A 21,707-nucleotide genomic window follows, 5' to 3' on the forward strand; every position below is an offset into this window, starting at 1 on the left:
AATCCCAGTGTGGAAGTAAGGTCTTTTCACATTCCTTTAACGTGTTGATACTCGTGAAGAGAAGCAGCAATATTAATGTTGTTTTGATCAAACAGATCTATGAGTAAAACCTTGATCACCTTGGCCAGACCATGTTGAGTGTCTGCAACTGTAATGCACACTGACTGTGTTTAATCCCTACATTACCATACCAGTGCTGGAGCCTAATGGCAAGTTATGACACTTAACACTACCAACAACACACATCCTTCAGCGCACAGTCTGAATGTCATTTCTATACACTCGGATACCAATACAGTAAATAATTTTCATTCTACACTGGTTCAATTTTAATTACAATCTTCCTAAACTATCATCAAATCTGCCACAAATCGCTGCATGCCCTGCTTTAGAGGGGGCAATCCCCCCAACCTCCATGTGGATATTCAGCACCTTATCGCACACTTATGGTTTTATCATCCTACAACCACTTTCCACAGTTGCTCACATCAGTAACACACTGACAGTGTGACCACCTCATTCTCAGGCACCAGGCCTTAATAATCTGCCCATTGACAAATTCACTTGTCAGTAGATTTCCCCACTTGTGGCCTGTACCTTCGCTGGAATGATTCCCCATTTGGGGCGCATGCTGATACTAGAATAATTCCTGATTTGGGGCGCATGCTGATACTAGAATAATTCCTGATTTGGGGCCCATACTATCACTAGAATGATTTCCCATTTGTGTCTGTTCTGCTTATTGACTTTCCTTACCATGTCGTGCTCGCAACACCAGCAGGCTGCATTCAGTCTCATGATGGGCTGTAATCATAATGTTTTGGCTCGTCAGTGTGTGTTTCAAATAACTATGAGTGTCCAGTAGTGTGTGATGTTTGAAACAAGAGTTACTTGAGAGTGAAAAATTGGAGCTATTATATGAAAATTAGTTTTAACAAACTATTCATCATATTTAAAAATAGTTCGTAATATAATATTTCTAATCATTTCTTAAACTATTTTTGTTTTAGCCTCCAAACAGAAAACTATCTGGCAAAGACAGAGTAGCTGTAGTTGCAAAACAGTTATCAGACTTCATTTATCTGTATAGCCGTGAAACTGAGCTCTACACAGAAGCAACAGACCGTCCACACTGTATACCGTCAGAATTATGCACCAGGTTTCTAATTTTTGCAAGGTGAGGTGACTTGATGTAAGATGTATTGTACTAGTATCACAGTGAAAATCTTCAGGAAAAAAGTACAGCCTAATCTCAACTAAATTTCGAGTCAACTTAGAAATCCACATAGTTTCTCAGTTTTTATAATTTCTATCCTGTCAGAGTTTACAGCAGCATATTTTCTGGGATTTTGTTTCCAAGATGTCAGCTTTTCCACAGGTATGTACGATGGCTACTAAAATCTATTATAACATTTGATAGGTACACCATGTCTTTGATGTAAATGGATATAAAATCCTGTATGAAATACATAATCTAAGTAAGAAAAACTGACTGACCACCAAATAAGTGGCTCTGAGGAATGAACACGCATATAGAAAGGAAGGGCAATGAGGAATATGCCTCTTCACTGCTCAGTTTATCTGGCATTTAAATATTATGATATTATATCTCTTGTGTTTCTTTTAGTTTATAGTACACAGAATAAAAATGGCTACAGAATATTTACCTAACATCCATCCTCAATTCCCAAAAGCATTCACATCCTACCTCTGCTGCACAACTTGAACATAGCCATCATTCACTGTTTGTTTGTAGACAACAAAACCCATCAAAATTTTCCTAGACTGTATTCATGTTTACAAAGCAGTGGTATTGCAGTAGACACTGAAAAACATGGTGATGCTATATTGTAGGTGTGGTGAACTATATTTCATCTGTGGATTCAGATACATTTTGCAATGAGGAAATAACATTTTCTATTATAGAAGGGAGGGTAAAAGTTGTGGAATCTGAAGCTAGGAAAGATGCCCTTTGCGGAAGTTCGATCCTTCTCAAACTCTACATGATGGAAAACAATGCAACACACAAAAGTGTTACAAATTCTGCAGTTCAATAAGTGCAGTTTCACAACAACATGTCAAACTGAGAAAATAATATGATCTTGGTTTGGTCCTTGGCTTTTCATCCATTTGTCTATGATTTTTTGAGAACAGGCTTGTCAGGAGAATAAGATTATTGTTACTGTATATTTTTACTTGTTCTAAGTACTTATAACAACAAAATCATTCACATATAGTTGCATTGTTTGCGATTCACCAGGAAGTATTTCATTTGTTTTAAATATTTATTCATAGTTTAGTTGTGGATGATATATTGTGAAACACTTGTCCACATGAAGGCAAACTGTAGAAATGTCACATTCCAAACAGGTTTCCCAATGATGCCTTAGAGCATAACAAACTTCACATCTTTTAGAGGGAGCAGTTTTCTTCAGTCATCATTCTTACCACTAGAAAATGACCCCAGATTCTGGCTTGAAGTCTTAAGGGATTTTTTGCTTTGGTTGGTTGTCCTGTACAAGTGTAGACAGAGAAAGTTACGTTCTTCAAAAGCTGCAGTGCCATATTGAGCCTGGAAATTGATGACGCCATCCTCCTGGATGCTGTGTTGAGTATATGGAAAATTATGCTTGCATTTAGCATTGCTATGTCCATGAGAGAGAGTTCTTATACCCTTTGACAGATCTTCTCATAAGAGGATAGTAGGGCAGACATTGGTCACGTATGTCAATGTCACCCATTCTTTAATTGTTATAGATAAAACATGAACAACTATCCAAACTGTATGAAGTTATTGTCAATGTTTATGTAGCACAAGAAATAATTAAGATGACTTATTCTCAGTATCAATGGTAAATGCAGTTGTAAATGCAGAATACTCAATTCTACTAACACGTAATGATTTTCTCTGATATGAAAGGTTGCAAATCAGAAAGTGCAACACCATTAAACCCACCTAAATGGAGCTTTGCTATTTTCAATAAAAAGAAATGTACTTTTCTTGGGCACCTTGGCCACAGACACTTTAGATTTCTGAGGGCCTGTCGTTATTAGAATATTATGCTTCATTTACCTTTTGTCGTTTGCAGACGCAAAGTGGCACTCTGCAGCACGAAGCTGAAATGCTGAGTTAAAGTGCACCAAAATCTTGACGGTTACATGAAAGGCTTTGAGTGTTGTGTGGGAAATGTTAATTTCTTTTCAACGGTGAGTTTAAGCAGTCTAGCATGTTTGTGTTTAATTTATTAGACATGAAATGTAGCAAAGCTAAATGTTGCGCACATTAAAATCTGACCAGCTTCATTGTTCTGTTAATGAGAAGAGACTGGGCTTTCTGTGAGGTTCGCATTGAAATCTTGTTATAGAACTGATCAAAATTCTTTGAAAGCTATTTTCTCTTTACATCTGAATTACAATTATTTTTTATGTATTGAATCGTGAGAGACCTGCTCTGCGCTGACTGGTCCACGCTAACACAAAAACTGTTTCTGCAATGAAATATTAATTCACTTTCAAGTGAAACACTTGAGCAGATAATTCTCAATGGGTGAGTTCCTATTTTTAAGCCATGTGGTGTAATGAAAAGCTTGAAATTATGTTCTCGCTCGTAATGGTGTCTTTGAAACCAAGTCAGCTCAGTATATGAAAACTGCAAATTATTCAGTAATAATTAAGGGATGCCTTTCCCTACACTATTAAGAGGAAAACACAAGTTTACACATTTATAGAATTAATTATCATCATCATCATAAGAACGCTTTTTCTTACAGTATTAATAACAAACACACACCATTCTCATCAGAATCGTCAATGACGTCCTTCTACAATCGAGAACAAAATAAAGAGAATTAGTTTTTTCTCTTTCTTCCTCGTTAGAGGACTGTCTATTCATTTTTTGTTCCTTGAAATACATCAGGGCTTAACAACTGGCCGGTTTTGAGCGCGAGCACTCACGTCTGCTCAGGCACGTGCTCGGGAGCAGGTGCAAGGTCGCAGAGTAGGGAGGGAGGGGAAATGCGCGTGCACGTTTGAATAGGGCCGCAGCATGCCTATTGAATTCGCACGGACTCTGTAACGTTTAAAGTACTACGATCAGCTCTAACAGTCACTTCGCTGGTTAAGAATCATGTCAAGTCGCCGTTGTGTAACCCCAACCATGCTTTCGCAGTTCAACCCCCATTGGGAGGAATTGTATCTGTTTACAGAAAAAGATGGTGTTTGAAAATGTTTAGGATGTCACAAAACGCTGAATTCTTTTAGGAAATCTAATTTGCAGCGACATTATATGTCGTACCATGGGAAAGACTACAGAAGTGGAAAATGTGATGGACCAGATCGTGCACAGGAAGTTATTAAACTTAAAAGGAAACTATCCGAAGAAGATCTGGACGACGAAGAAAAATCAACTGAGGCAGCTCTCGGAGTGAGTTACGAAATTGCTTTGCTTTTAGCAAAATCCCTGCGTCCCTTCACTGATGGCGATTTAATAAAAGAATGTTTGGTAGTTGCAGCAGAACATTTGTGTCCATCTCAAGTCGAACAGTTTCGGATTGTGCCATTATCTAACATGACCATTATGCGTCGCATACAGGACATGGCAGACGATGTCCAGAGCCAGCTTGCAAATATCTGTAAAGATTTTATGGCGTATTCTCTAGCTCTGGACGAAAGTGTTGATATCACTGGAACAGCGCAGCTTGCCATATTTATTAGAGGTGTTAATAGAGATCTTCAGGTGAGGGAGGAGCTCCTCGATGTAGTAGCCATGAAGAACACTACAACCGGAGGTGATATTTTAAGTAGTGTTGAAGAAAGTGTTGAAAATATAGGATTGTCGTGGAATTCTTTAGTTTCAGTGTCTACAGACGGTGCACCAGCGATGACAGGGAAAAAATCAGGTTTCGTTGCGCTATTGAAGGAGAAAATGGAAAAACTGACAGTGCCGAATGAAATAAGGGGCGTTCACTGTGTGATCCACCAGGAAAACTTATGTGCAATGAGTATCACTCTAAAAAATGTGATGAGTGTTGTTGTTCGTACAACCAATTGTATAAGGAAGCATGGGCTACAACACAGACAATTTAAAAGCTTTCTTGAGGATGTAGAAAGCCAGTATGGTAGCATGCCTTATTACAGCGAGGTCCGCTGGCTTAGTCGTGGCGAATTATTAAATCGATTTTTTTGCCTATTAGATGAGATAAATATGTTCATGGAAATAAATAACGTGTGTTCCTGAATTGAAAGAGCCTTCATGGAAATGTGATCTCGCATTCTTAGCAGATTTAACTAGCCATTTGAATGCTTTGAACATTTCACTACAAGATAAAGATCTGCTAAATACTCATTTCATAGATCGAATACGAGAATTTAAAATTAAATTGACACTTTGGGTGAGTCAGCTGGAAACAGGAAATCTAGCTCATTTTCCTAAATTATCATCCATGCAAGATGTTCACAAAGACTGTGAACGTTATTCACATAGTTTAGTTGCCCTTAAGGAAGAATTTGATCAACACTTTAAAGATTTGACAGCACTAGACAGTGATTTTGATCTGTTCTCGTCTCCATATTCAGCGAATATTGAAGAGATTCGTCCTGAGCTGCAACTAGAAATTATTGACCTGCAGTGTGACAGAGAATACAGAGACAAATTTCAGAACAAGAAAAACATTTTGGATTTCTACAGACACTTCCCTCAGGATAGATTTCCTTGTTTGCACAAACTGGCAGCTACAATAATATCAATGTTTGGTTCCACGTATGTTTGTGAACAACTGTTCTCTGCAATGAAATGTAACGAGACGCGCCTGAGAAACGCATTGTCTGATCTAAATTTAAACTGCACGCTGCGCCTACAATGCACAAGAACAATTACTCCAAACATAGACGCAATTATAAAGGGCAAAAAGTACAAGATAACCGAGAATCCCACAGTTCACTGACACCTTTTATTGTGTAACAGTTCACAAATTAATACGACTGTAGAGGCATACATTAAGCTAATAAAATTATGTGGCACGTGTACATTCTCCTTTATTTGTTTCATTTGTCGCAGTAATAATTCGTGAGTGATATCCCTGCAGATGGCTGCGGATTTACATTGACTGGCGGCAGCTGTTGTGTGCCCCACTTGACTCTCCCCACTCTTCACTCTGGTCCGGTAGTGGGGGTAGCGTGCTCGAGATAAACATTTTTGCTATAAACCCATTTCACAACAACAATATTGCTCAAGAATACAAATATTAGTTCCCCTGAACATGGGTGGCATGTGTTTCCTTGTTTGTCCTACAGTCCTGACAGCATGATTGTGTCTAGCACTTCCTGAAAAAGTTAAGAGGTGTACCAATTGCCCGTGTAAATGGTTTTCCATTTCCCAAATGGACTCTCACAATCCAAGTACAATCTTTACACTTGCTGGAAATTTGACTACCACATCACCATTGTCTTCCACTTTTCAAGTTTGTGTCTTCATATAATAACAGTACCCTTTCTCTGAAGAGTATACTTAATATATTCTTTACGCCAAATCTGGCTCTCTTTAATGGATTATATTGAATGTATGGAAGTGTGTCCCTAAAGTTTGTTAGGTTTTCATCAATGTTGATATTTTTGCCAAGAATGTGTATTCTTTGAAATTTGAAGCAGTTGTGAAATGACTGGTCTTGCCTTCCTCAGCTCATAATATTGTGTTTCTAGTAAATTGATAGCAAAGTACAAATACCTGTAGATGGCCTTGAATCTTCTCAGTCATGTTGTTTCAACACATATTGGAATATCGATATTTATTTTAAAATAGAAAACTTGAACATCAGGAATAGAATCCAGTAATATAAGTTTTTATGCGGAAAAGGATTACAGATGTCATCAATGCTAAATAAGCACTTTTTCTTAAGTTTATTACCATTTCTCCACTTCAAGGTGGCATATTTTGCCAGTTACTTTTGTTGACATCCCACAGGTTTTGTTCAGTGAATCAGATTTTTTTCATATATCACATTTTTAATGTTGCATATCAACACAACATGATTGGTTACATGAATAAAAATAATTTTAAGTTTTATTTCTTAACTTGGTGCAAAGGGTGCACTTAAAAATATGAAGATATATGGTGAAATTGTTTTCATTTAACAATCTATAATTATAATCTACTTCCAAAAAGAGATTTAGTTGCTAGTTACCAAATTTTTGAGATGTAATTAGTTTTGCGTGCATCCTGTCAAATTAAATTCTTAGGTCATCATGTTCTCTGTCACCAAATAAATTATATAAACCATGGTAATTTTAGAATCTTGGGCCCCACACACTTGCGTCAACTTTTTGAAATACCCCTACAATGTAGCCAATACATTATTGTTGCACATGTATGAATTTGTGAATCAATTTCAGGTTTTATTAGATGAACAATTAAGCATTCATTAGCTCTGCATGTGTTTTAACGTGGATGCAGAGCACAAACACTCTTCTGCTCTGCACACATAAGATAAGAAATCACGCCAGCACAGGCAGTAGCTGTTGTGCATAAATAATAGTGTTCACGGCATTGAGAGGCAGGGTCAAGAAAATGAGAGAGAAGCAGAAGAGGAAATCTATAATTCTTAATTTTTGGTCTCTCTATTCACTGTAGTACATTTTAGAAAAAAAAGTCACTGTCAGAGTAGCCTTTCGAAGAAATGATAGTATTAAGTACTTTTGGAAGCTTTATTTGTGGGAGGCGCACAGAAAATTGTTGCTCAAGACTTCTGCCACCTCTGAGATGTTGCATACTCTTCACAGTTGCAGAATTATATATTTCCTTTTGGGTATTATAAAAAAATAGCACAGTTTTTCTTTCTGTAACCTTTTTTGTCAGAGGATGAACTTTTGAAACTTCACCACAGGTTTCGATTTTCAATGCTTTTAAACACTAGAGAATGTGTTCAAAGTAAAGCTTTTGCAAACTACAGGGCCATTGGAATTTATCTTTTCAGTAACATTTTATGTTTAAAATTCATTACTGCCATCTCCTTCATTTCTTCATTTAGAACGGAGTTATATTAACTCAAGAACATGTGAAAACACTCGTAAAATGATTTTTTTTATAAACAAACATCACTTTAGTAAATGAAATTCACCTTTGGCTGGATCAGTCACAGCAGAGCAGCAAAGTTGTACTGTTGTTGTTGCTGTTTTCATTTTCATTAACACACACACACACACACACACACACACACACACACACACACACACTCCCAAATGCGCAATTTCCAGAAAACTGTATATGTCCTGTCAAGCAATCTCTTGTTTTAGTCAAGATACAGCGCAAATTTCTTTTCTCCCAAATTCAGTACGATACCTCTTCATTAGGAGGCTCTGCCCAATAATCTTCAGCATTCTTCTGTAACACCACATCTCGAAACCTTATATTCTTTTTTCTTATTATCCATCTTTCACGTCTACAGAAGTCTACAAATCATGTAGATACTTTCAAATAAGTCTTGCTAACTCTTCAGTTTATATTCAGCCTTAACAAAATTCTGTTTTTCAGAAATACTTCCTTTGTTATTGTCAATTTGCATTTTACATCCTCTCAACTTTGGGCATCGTCATGTATTCTGCTGCCCAAATAGCAAATCTTGCATACTACTTTTTTAGTGTTTAATTTCCAAACATAATGCCCTTAGCGTGGCCTGATTTGACTACACTCCAGTACCCTTGTTTATACTTATGTTGATATTTATCTTATAATCTTGTCAAGACACTATTCATTCTGTTCAATTTCTTTTCCAAGTCCTTTGCCATGTTTCACAGAGTTAGGTCAGCAGTCAACTTCAAAGTTCTTATTTTTTCTCCCTGAACTTAAATTACTTTCTGACTTTGTCTTTGCAGTTATTGCTTGCTCGATGTACAAATTGAATAACACTGGGCAAAGGCTACAGCCCTGTTTCACTTCCTTCCCAGCAACAGCTTGTCTTCTACTTCCACTACTACTACTACTACTACTACTACTACTACTTCTTCTTTCATGTCTGACTTTTAGAACTACAGTCTGTGCTCTGTGTGAGCTGTAAATAACATTTCTCCCTATATTATTTTACCTCTGCTATCTTCAGATTTTTGTACTGTGTATTCCAGTCAACAATGTCAAACAGCTTTCGCTAAATCAATAAAAGCTATAAACATAGGTTCACCTTTCTTCAAGCAAATTCCAGGGTAAGTCATAGTCAATAGCACCTGAAATGTTCCTTCATTTCTCTGGAACCCAAAGTGATGTTCCCTGTGGTCAGCTTCTACCAGTTGTCCGTTATTCTCGAAATAATTCCTGTCACTAACTTGGTGGTTTGGTAATATTGTCACCTAAGAATTCCTGTCTTCTTAGAACTATGACTACTTACATTCTTCTTGACATCTGAGAGTACTTTGTTGGTCTGACTCTCAGAGTATAAATCCTCGTCTCACCATCTTGTACGTCTTCTTTTTCTCTAGAATTGTCTCCAGTGTTTCCTTCCGTAGATCCTTTGCATATTCCCTCCACCTTTAGGCCTTCTCTTTTTTGTTCAGTACAGACCTGCTATCCGAGCTCTTAATATTATAGAGGTACTTCTCATTCCCCAGGAGGTATCTTTAATTTTCCTGTAGGCAGCATCTATCTTTCCTCTAGGCATATGTGCTTCTACGGTCTTGCATTTCTCATCTAGTAATTCCTTCATTGCCATTTTGCACTTCCCATCAATTTCATTTTTTTACTTCTGTATTCTCTTTTACATGCTTCAGTTGCTGCATTTTTATATTTTCTCCTTTCATCAATTAAATTCAGTATCTCAACAAAGACAATAAATTTTTGATCACTGAGTGGTGGCAGGAGCACACACCTTCTCAATCCAGCCAATAAGTGTCCCCTGACCCGTGGTTTTGGGTGACTTTTCCAAACTCTCCCTATTTCCTAAACCTCACCAATCCTTTCCCCTGTCCCTCTTCCTTCTTAAACCATTCTGCCAGGAGCAGGAGCCGGAGCCATTGGCTCCAAAAACTTGCAGATTCAAATACCTGCTGTCGCTAGGTGAGTAGACCATTTATCCATCCAAATTCAGTATCTCCTGTGATATCCAAGGATTTATACTAGGCCTTGTCTTTTTACCTATTTGATCCTCTGCTGCCATCCCTATTTCATCAGTGAGCTACCCATTCATCTTCTGTTGTATTCCTTCCCCTGTTTCAGTTGCACAATGCTTAATACTTCTTTTGAAACTCTGAACAATCTCTGGTGCTTTCAACTTATCCGGTTCTGATCTTAATTTTCTGTCTTTTTTCAGATTCTTCAGTTTTAATCTGCTATTCATAACCAGCAAATGATGGGTCATGCACATCTGTCCTTGAAAATGTTTTTCAATTAAAAATCTGGTATGGAAATCTGTCCTTCCATTATATAATCAGTCTGAAGCCCTCTAGAAGCTCCATGTCTCTTTAACATACACAACCTTCTGACATGAATTTTAAACCAATTGTGGTTGGTGCAGAATTCTACCAAGTGACATTCCATTTCATCTTTACTCCATGATCTGCTACAATTTTTCCTTGTAGTTCATTTCCTACTATTGAATTCCAATCCTCCATCACATTTAAATTTTCATCCCCCATAACTATCCGGATAGTTTCTTTTTCTTTTCTTTCTTTCTTTCTTTCCCCGTCATACTTGATATCAATCTCTTCATCTGTAGAGCTAGAATAGTTTACCTAGGCTGATGCCAACATCATTACGACATATAGTGGCACTCCCATTTTCTTGGAAAACATCATAGCTGTATGTCCCTCCTTACTTTCGAGATGCATGGCTCATGGGAAGGGGGATTATTACGTGGACAACTCTCACAATAAAAATGATATTGTGAAAACAGCTTTTGCCTGTTGTGTGCTTGGCAAATAGTTTCTCCTTGGCAGTTGTAGCAAAAGGTGAGAGAACATTCCCTTCTTGACTATCCATTTCACTGCTTTGTACAGCTTATACACCTGAGTAACTGTACATGATGATCACTGCATTAAGGTACTTCACTTTGTATCAGTTTCATGAAAGTGTTTCATATATTCCTAAATTTTTGTGATCCCCCCCCCCCTCCCCCCCAATGCAATGCAATCTTTGCAATTACAAGAGACAGTTAATGTAAACAAGACATGTGGAAAAGTTGAGTAAACTGTTCATTACAGTGGCGTAGCGTGGTTGTAAAGGTTGGGGAGACTGCAGTTATTACAGGGAGACAAAATAACACAATAAACAATAATTTAAACAAATGAAACAAAATGCATCAAACAAAACTACTACTACTACTAATAATAATAATAATAATAATAATAATAATAATAATAATAATAATAATGGTAACGACACCGCTAGCCACATGGAAAATGATTTAAATCCAAATATAGGTGTTTTGCAGGATATGCTTCCTGCAACCACACTAGAAGGAAAACAAAGACAGAGGATGAGATGGCCAGATGAAGTTAATCGACACCTCATGTTCTGTTATTACCAAGCAACAAACCTAGGAATCAACACAACTGGATACAGATCACAAGTGTACACAACATTTATTACCAGATACACAGAATTAAAATTTTTAACAGAATGACGACTAGCTGATCAGATTCGTGTAATAATCAAAAATAACAGGATACCCCGTTCATAATTAGAAAACATCAAACAACAAGTACAACAAATACTGGAACAAAATAATGTGCAATCAGAAGAAGAAGAAAATACAGTAATGGACTCAAACATCCCAGAGCAAACAAACAAAGAACAACACGCAAAAATTAAACAATCAGAGGAAAACGAAATCTTAAGACAGCCACCAGAACAAGCACAAATAGAACACGAAGAGACACACATGTTAGATATATAAGAAAAATGTCAGCTGACATATATAGAATACAAAGACACAAATACAGACGTTAGACCAGTCTTGCATAGACCGCCAAATAACCCACAAGTCAAAACAACAATAAAAACTATCAACACAATCATACACAACAAAATAAATGAAAACACAACTATGGAAGAGTTACAACTACTGGTTTATATAGGAGCACCCACTACACTAAATATACACACTAGGCTGAGATCAGAACCAACCAACACACAGGAGAAACCCACAAAACCAGCATGGCAACACAGGCTACAGATCAGAATAGAAAAACTGAGAAAAAGACATCGGACAGCTAACATAATTTATAAGAAACGAAATGTCAGAAAAAAAAAGAAAAAGGTTAGGTAAAATCTCACAACAAGAAGCAATAGAGCAATTAGATGAAAAGAAGCAGAAATTACAAGCATTGGCCAAACGACTTAGAAGATACAAAAAAAGTGAAAATAGAAGGAAACAAAACCAAACATTCAACACAAACCAAAAGAAATTTTACCAGACAATAGATAACACACACGTTAAAATAGACAATCCACCAAACATAACAGACATGGAACACTTCTGGAGCAACATATGGTCAAACCCGGTACAACATAACAGGCATGCACGGTGGATACAAGCAGAAACAGACACACACAAGATGATGCCACAAATGCCTGAAGTGATAATTTTGCAACATGAAGTCACCCAAGGAATGAATTCTATTCACAATTGGAAAGCCCTTGGAAAAGATAAAATAGCAAATTTCTGGCTAAGAAGTTCACCTCACCACATTCACATCTAACTAAATTATTTAACTGTTACATTGAAGACCCATACACATTCCCTGATACACTTACACATGTTGTTGTTGTTGTGGTCTTCAGTCCTGAGACTGGTTTGATGCAGCTCTCCATGCTACTCTATCCTGTGCAAGCTTCTTCATCTCCCAGTACCTACTGCAACCTACATCCTTCTGAATCTGCTTAGTGTATTGATCTCTTGGTCTCCTTCTACGATTTTTACCCTCCACGCTGCCCTCCAATGCTAAATTTGTGATCCCTTGATGCCTCAAAACATGTCCTACCAACCGATCCCTTCTTCTAGTCAAGTTGTGCCACAAACTTCTCTTCTCCCCAATCCTATTCAATACCTCCTCATTAGTTACGTGATCTACCCACCTTATCTTCAGCATTCTTCTGTAGCACCACATTTCGAAAGCTTCTATTCTCTTCTTGTCCAAACTGGTTATCGTCCATGTTTCACTTCCATACATGGCTACACTCCATACAAATACTTGCAGAAACGACTTCCTGACACTTAAATCTATACTCGATGTTAACAAATTTCTCTTCTTCAGAAACGATTTCCTTGCCATTGCCAGTCTACATTTTATATCCTCTCTACTTCGACCATCATCAGTTATTTTGCTCCCCAAATAGCAAAACTCCTTTACTACTTTAAGTGCCTCATTTCCTAATCTAATTCCCTCAGCATCACCCGACTTAATTCAACTACATTCCATTATCCTTGTTTTGCTTTTGTTGATGTTCATCTTATAGCCTCCTTTCAAGACACTGTCCATTCCGTTCAGCTGCTCTTCCAAGTCCTTTGCTGTCTCTGACAGAATTACAATGTCATCGGCGAACCTCAAAGTTTTTACTTCATGAATTTTACTTCATGAATTTTAACACCTACTCCGAATTTTTCTTTTGTTTCCTTTACTGCTTGCTCAATATACAGATTGAATAACATCGGGGAGAGGCTACAACCCTGTCTCACTCCTTTCCCAACCACTGCTTCCCTTTCATGCCCCTCGACTCTTATAACTGCCATCTGGTTTCTGTACAAATTGTAAATAGCCTTTCGCTCCCTGTATTTTACCCCTGCCACCTTCAGAATTTGAAAGAGAGTGTTCCAGTTAACGTTGTCAAAAGCTTTCTCTAAGTCTACAAATGCTAGAAATGTAGGTTTGCCTTTTCTTAATCTTTCTTCTAAGATAAGTCGTAAGGTTAGTATTGCCTCACGTGTTCCAACATTTCTACGGAATCCAAACTGATCTTCCCCGAGGTCCGCTTCTACCAGTTTTTCCATTCGTCTGTAAAGAATTCGCGTTAGTATTTTGCAGCCGTGACTTATTAAACTGATAGTTCGGTAATTTTCACATCTGTCAACACCTGCTTTCTTTGGGATTGGAATTATTATATTCTTCTTGAAGTCTGTGGGTATTTCGCCTGTCTCATACATCTTGCTCACCAGATGGTAGAGTTTTGTCATGACTGGCTCTCCCAAGGCCATCAGTAGTTCTAATGGAATGTTGTCTACTCCCGGGGCCTTGTTTCGACTCAGGTCTTTCAGCGCTCTGTCAAACTCTTCACGCAGTATCTTATATCCCATTTCATCTTCATCTACATCCTCTTCCATTTCCATAATATTGTCCTCAAGTACGTCGCCCTTGTATAAACCCTCTATATACTCCTTCCACCTTTCTGCCTTCCCTTCTTTGCTTAGAACTGGGTTGCCATCTGAGCTCTTGATATTCATACAAGTGGTTCTCTTCTCTCCAAAGGTCTCTTTAATTTTCCTGTAGGCAGTATCTATCTTACCCCTAGTGAGACAAGCCTCTACATCCTTACATTTGTCCTCTAGCCATCCCTGCTTAGCCATTTTGCACTTCCTGTCAATCTCATTTTTGAGACGTTTGTATTCCTTTTTGCCTGCTTCATTTACTGCATTTTTATATTTTCTCCTTTCATCAATTAAATTCAATATTTCTTCTGTTACCCAAGGATTTCTATTAGCCCTCGTCTTTTTACCTACTTGATCGTCTGCTGCCTTCACTACTTCATCCCTCAGAGCTACCCATTCTTCTTCTACTGTATTTCTTTCCCTCATTCCTGTCAATTGTTCCCTTATGCTCTCCCTGAAACTCTCTACAACCTCTGGTTCTTTCAGTTTATCCAGGTCCCATCTCCTTAAATTCCTACCTTTTTGCAGTTTCTTCAGTTTCAATCTGCAGTTCATAACCAATAGATTGTGGTCAGAATCCACATCTGCTCCTGGAAATGTCTTACAATTTAAAACCTGGTTCCTAAATCTCTGACTTACCATCATGTAATCTATCTGATACCTTTTAGTATCTCCAGGATTCTTCCAGGTATACAACCATGGAATAACTTGTATGAAACCTAAAGATCAAGCAGACACAGCAAATCCAGCTAAATATCACCCCATAACATGCCTACCAACAATATACAAAATATTAACTTCAGTCATTACACAGAAATTAATGACACATACAACACAGAACAAAATTATAAATGAAGAACAAAAAGGCTGTTGCAAAGGAGCACGAGGATGTAAAGAGCAACTGATAATAGATGCAGAGGTGACATATCAAGCTAAAACTAAACAAAGGTCGCTACACTACACATACATTGACTACCAAAAAGCTTTTGATAGTGTACCCCACTCATGGTTACTACAAATATTGGAAATATACAAAGTAGATCCTAAATTGATACAGTTCCTAAACATAGTAATGAAAAATTGGAAAACCACACTTAATATCCAAACAAATTCAAATAATATCACATCACAGCCAATACAGATTAAGCGTGGAATATACCAAGGAGACTCATTAAGCCCTTTCTGGTTCTGCCTTGCTCTGAACCCACTATCCAACATGCTAAATAATACAAATTATGGATACAATATTACTGGAACATACCCACACAAAATCACACATTTGCTATACATGGATGATCTAAAACTACTGGCAGCAACAAATCAACAACTCAACCAATTACTAAAGATAACAGAAGTATTCAGAAATGGTATAAATATGGCTTTTGGAACAGACAAATGTAAGAAAAATAGCATAGTCAAGGGAAAACACACCAAACAAGAAGATTACATATTGGATAACCACTGCGACTGCATAGAAGCGATGGAAAAAACAGATGCCTGTAAATATCTAGGATACAGACAAAAAATAGGAATAGATAATACAGATATTAAAGAAGAACTAAAAGAAAAATATAGACAAAGACTAACAAAAATACTGAAAACAGAATTGACAGCAAGAAACAAGACAAAAGCTATAAATACTTACGCTATACCAGTATTGACCTACTCATTTGGAGTAGTGAAATGGAGTAACACAGACCTAGAAGCACTCCATACACTTACACGATCACAATACCACAAATATAGAGTACATCACATACATTCAGCAACAGAGAGATTCACATTAAGCAGAAAGGAAGGAGGAAGGGGATTTATTGACATAAAAAACCTACATTATAGACAGGTAGACAATTTAAGAAAATTCTTTATAGAACGAGCAGAAACTAGCAAAATACACAAAGCAATCACTCAGGTAGACAATTTAAGAAAATTCTTTATAGAACGAGCAGAAACTAGCAAAATACACAAAGCAATCACTCATATAAATACATCGGCTACACCACTACAATTTCATAACCACCTCTACAACCCTTTAGATCACGTAACTTCAACAGATACGAAGAAAGTAAATTGGAAAAAGAAAACACTACATGCCAAGCACCCGTATCATCTAACACAGCCACACATCGATCAAGACGCATCCAACACATGGCTAAGAAAAGGCAATATATACAGTGAGACGGAAGGATTCATGATTGCAATACAGGATCAAACAATAAACACCAGATATTACAGCAAGCATATTATTAAAGATCCCAATACCACAACAGATAAATGCAGACTTTGCAAACAACAAATAGAAACAGTAGATCACATCACAAGCGGATGTACAATACTAGCACATACAGAATACCCCAGAAGACATGACAATGTAGCAAAAATAATACAACAACAACTTGCCATACAACATAAACTAATAAAACAACACGTTCCCTCATACAAGTATGCACCACAAAATGTACTGGAGAATGATGAATACAAATTATACTGGAACAGAACCATTATAACAGATAAAACAACACCACATAACAAACCTGACATCATACTCATGAATAAAAATAAGAAATTAACACAACTAATCGAAATATCCATACCCAATACAACAAATATACAGAAGAAAATAGGAGAAAAAATTGAAAAATACGTCCAACTGGCTGAGAAAGTCAAGGACATGTGGCATCAGGATAAAGTTGACATTATACCGATTATATTATCAACTACAGGAGTCATACCACACAATATCCACCAGTACATCAACGCAATACAGCTACATCCAAACTTATATATACAACTACACAAATCTGTAATTATTGATACTTGTTCAATTACCTGAAAGTTCCTAAATGCAATGTAGCATATACCGTACAATTAAAAGGGAGTCACGCTTGATCAAGATCCGCGTCACTTTCCACTTTTAACCAGACATGATGTCTGAGAAAGAAAAGAAATAATAATAATAATAATAATAATAATAATAACTAATTTGTTCAAGAAATGATGACAAATTTGGAGAATGCCAGCAGCAAGAGAAGAAGCACTTATATTTTCTTGTACACAAGTGCAATGCGCCTGTCTTTTCTTTCCATGAATAAGTCTATAACTCGGTCTGCAAAGATCTGATCACTGGATAGCTCTCCAAGTAGTGTCTCTCCTCCTGCTAACATGCTCAAACACGACATCCGGGTTATGGTCATTGAATTCCTTAAATAATTCTTCACGCGTTTAAGAGTACTCGTGCTTCGTTCACTGCTTGCTGTAGTTGCATGTAGGGTCAAAACCAAATGCAGGAACTTTGTTATTTCTTCTTAAACAGAGTCTAAATCATTGTTGGCAATATACTGAAATGATTCTTTGTTCTGCAGGTGACATTTTGATATCTGATGCTTTTGTGCTTTTCAGTCAAAGTTCTTTATTTTAAAAATGCCCTCTTGCACCATTCCTCTCACCACCAAACAGAAGACATATATAACAATATAATCTGTTGTTAACTGCATTCGCAGTCAACCAAGTATACTTTTCGTACCAGGCTGTCTGAAAAGTGTGTTCTTGTTTGGCTTTACTTAAAACTACACTGAGGATTTTAGGAGTAAGTCATTTGTCCTTCAATTCACACATTTTTTGGTACGTAAATGTAGAAAAAGGTGTTCCTGATAAAAATTTTACAAGGGGTTCAGTTGCTGGCTCGCTCATGTTGGCAACACAATGAAAATATACACTAAAATCACACAAAGAATGACTGTGAACACAAGCTGTGTGACTGTTCACGTCTGTGTTAAAAGCCAGCATAGAAGCGGCAGAGACTAGTCTCGATACCTGCTTGCAAATGCAGCGCACCAGCCTTCGTAGAGGAGGGGAGCCAAGAATGCCACTAAAGCGCAGGTGCCCACAGCCAGCTAAGGGAAGGGAGGCAGAGACAGAGCAGTCGAGTCTCGAGCAGGCAAATACACTAGTTCTCAGGGTGCAGTGTGGACTACAAAACTGATGTCTTTGCACATTTAGAACCCTTATTAAAAAGTTGTTTATATTTTTGTTATGAATTAACACTTCATCTTTTTTAAGCACAAATACAGGGGAGACTAAGTCTCAATCTCTCTCACACTACGCCACTGGTTTATTATATCAAAAGTAATCGCAGTAACTGTTAATACAAGGTTTCCAGTGGATGAGTCCCTAATTTCCTACAAAATCCCTCGGAATCCATCCTAAGCATTACAGCAGAGACTGGTTTAAATCATTCCGGCATGCAGGAAATACTGACACAAAGCCCACATTTTCAAAACCCAAAGCTACCAGGCTCATACCTGTATGAGCTGTGAGACAGAGAACTGACTTTGTAAGGCAGTTTCTCACAATCATTGAATATAAAGAAAGGCCTTGTCATCCTTCTTTCAAGTGAGAAACAATCACTAGTAAATGTTATGTTGCAATTTTGGAACAATTTGTCACCTTTCAGGTATCGTCGGAGGATTAATGAGGCACAGAGTAGTTCATGCAAGATTGGGCCAGACCACATTGCACCGAAAGGGGGTTTCATTTCATCGATGAGTGCTTCAGGAATAGTCATTAGGTTAGATTATTGCAATTTACTGGCGCAGGGACGGATTTGCCACCATCTTCACCCAATCTTATTCCTTGTGACTTCTTTTCATGGGGAATATTGAAAGACAGTGTCTACCGGAACCATCAGATGATGCTGAACAAACTTGAATTGGTGACCTGTGGGGTATCTGAATCCATTTATGTTGGGACATTACAGGAAGTGATGGCAAATTTCGTTGTTTGCACCACCCCCATATTAAAAGAGATGGGACATTTCAAAAAGATTGTCATGTGATTGCAAAGACTGCTTGCAAATGACAAGTTTAATTATGCATGCTGATGCTGTAAGAGCTGCACAGGATACAATGCCATCTATTAGCAACTTTTGGGACTGTTTCAAAACTTTTATATTGTTTATGTATAAAATTCTTACAGTTTTGCAGTAAACGCACCTTCTTTTACACTTGTCTAACAGTCTAGTTTTCGAGGTACTTAATTTTGAAATGAAGAACTCCTTCACTGAACACCCAGTACGGTGAGACAAGATGGTCACTACCTTCATGGGAAAAGTTAAACAGTTGCTTATGGACGCATGATTGTACCCTTGCATGGACCTCTTCATCCAAAGCAAATTGATGGCCAGGTGCCTGTTGTTTCAACTATGCTTCAGAAGTTTTGTTGGGAAGCCCTTACGCATCATCCATACAGTTCCCATACCTATCCATATGATTCCCTTATTTTTGATGCCCAGAAGAAAGATACTCATGACCTTTGATTTGCTTCAGATTCAGAAGTGCACACCCGGGTACAATTGGGGTTTTGTAGGGAACTGCAAATATTTTTCCGTCCTGTCTCACATTGGGATAAATGTACATTGAAGTAATAAACAATTTACTTACTTTCATGTGACTTTCCCTTTCATTATTTGCATATCTGACTTTAAAAGCATTAACAAGATTTGTGAATTATTTTTTCTTTTTCTTTAAAAGCATTAACAAAGCTTGTATTATTATTATTATTATTATTTACTTTTTTTTGCACAGCCATGAGTAATTTATGAGGTCTGTTAGTACCTCCCCTCTCCCCACCCCCCTCGAGTGTCTGATGGATTTGAATCTAGCGCACTTGCATGAGCTGACCTTGAACATTCATGCACATGCATGAATTTTTTCCCCACCTGTTGACAGCATCAGTTGCTGGCAAGCAGCAGGTGACTAAGGTGTAGTGTTTAGTGCCCACTATGGTTTATCATTGTAAGGGAAATGATAGGACAACTGTAGCCGTCCTACTGGATCAAATTTTGCAACAAACTGGGCAACAGCCAACTGAAAACCATTTGGAAGATTCAGACAGCTTTCAGTCACAGTGCTATGAGCATATCATAAATTAAGGATTGGTACAATTGGTTCAAAGATGACTGCACATTGGTGGAGACCAAGCCAAGCTCCAGTTGGCCATCAATGCGCCAAAATGACCAGGTCACTGCTAGACTGAACGCTGTGGTGATGCGGGACCATCGTGTGACTATCTGAGAAATTGCGGAAGAAGTGGGCATCAGCACTTTTCCGGCACATTTGATTGTGACCGAAGATTTGGCCATGAAGAGTGTGTTGGCAAAATTCATGCTGAAGCTGCTGATGGCAGAGCAAAAGCAACTTCATGTTGATGTCTCACAGGACATGCTGCACTCCACACAGGCAGTGACCCCATCTTTGTGAACACCATAATCACTGGTGACGAGTTGTAGGTGCACAGATATGACCCGGAAGCTAAATTGAATCCCAGTTGTCATAGTGGTAGCGTTCCTCATCACCAAGACCAAAGGAGGCCTGCCAAGTGCACAGCAACATCAAAGTGATGCTGACTGCTTTCTTTGACTCCTGCAATGTGGTACATCACAAGTATGCACCACAGGGTCAATCACTCACTAAACCCCCCCCCCCCCCCCTCCCCCTGTGGGTTCGGGGGTAAGAATAGGCCCGTGGTATTCTTGCCTGTCGTAAGAGGCGACTAAAAGGAGTCTCAAACGTTTTGACCCTTATGTGATGGTCCCCTCTTGGGTTTGACCACCATATTTCAAAATTATTCCGAAGAGCGTGCCAATTGGGGTAGGGTGCCTTACATGGTACATTGTGTCCATCGTGCATTGAGACCTTTAGCCAGCTTATTCATTGTTGCATTGCAGTGCCGCTCGCTCTCCATCTCTTGGGCGAGGATACATTCCTGGGTGTGATTTCTGCCATGCACTCTGCAGTGTCACTCTCTGCACTGACGATGACCATGGACCACTTGCCACCTAATATCCAGCACAGTAGCCAGTCCGCTGTGGTGGGGCCGCCATGTACCCTGTTGGTTGTAGCCTCTCTGCAGTGTCACTTTCTGCGCTGACAATGACCATGGACCACTTGCCACCTAATATCCAGCACAGTAGTCAGTCCATTGTGGTGGGGCCGCCACGTACCGTGTTGGTTGTGGTCCCTTACAACACAGGGATCGCTCTACTGATGCCTGCGCCGTTAACTGCCATCCTGCCAGGTGGCCCTTGCTGTGGCTGGGTGGCGCCTGTGGGGAGGGCCCTTGGTTGGAGATGACACGCAATGAAGCGTGGCAAATCTTCTCTTGCTGGTGGCCAGCCACCAGCAGTCTCTAAGCGTTCGAGGGCTCACTTTAATGCAAATGTGTATGATCCCAAATCGTTCCCCTCCCTGGCCACACCATGGGAGGAATAAAAGGCTATGAATGACTGCGAGACGTATTCACCCTGGTATCTAGTCTGTACAAGAGCTGATGGGGAATCCTTTGTGTCCATGAAGGCTCAGTTCTTTG

At 38.4% G+C, this 21,707-nt stretch overlaps 1 protein-coding gene across 1 annotated transcript in view; it reads left to right on the top strand.

The window, feature by feature from the left end:
- Positions 1–21,707, top strand: part of LOC124798795 (tubulin polyglutamylase TTLL5-like) — a 68,875-nt gene that overhangs the window by 36,990 nt on the left and 10,178 nt on the right. Inside the window, exon 7 of the mRNA XM_047262358.1 lies at positions 1,011–1,177. Coding sequence (XP_047118314.1) covers positions 1,011–1,177 — 167 coding nt within the window. The remainder of the gene's footprint in view (positions 1–1,010; positions 1,178–21,707) is intronic.

Source organism: Schistocerca piceifrons, chromosome 1, assembly GCF_021461385.2.
Source record: "Schistocerca piceifrons isolate TAMUIC-IGC-003096 chromosome 1, iqSchPice1.1, whole genome shotgun sequence".
Lineage (NCBI taxonomy): Eukaryota > Metazoa > Arthropoda > Insecta > Orthoptera > Acrididae > Schistocerca > Schistocerca piceifrons.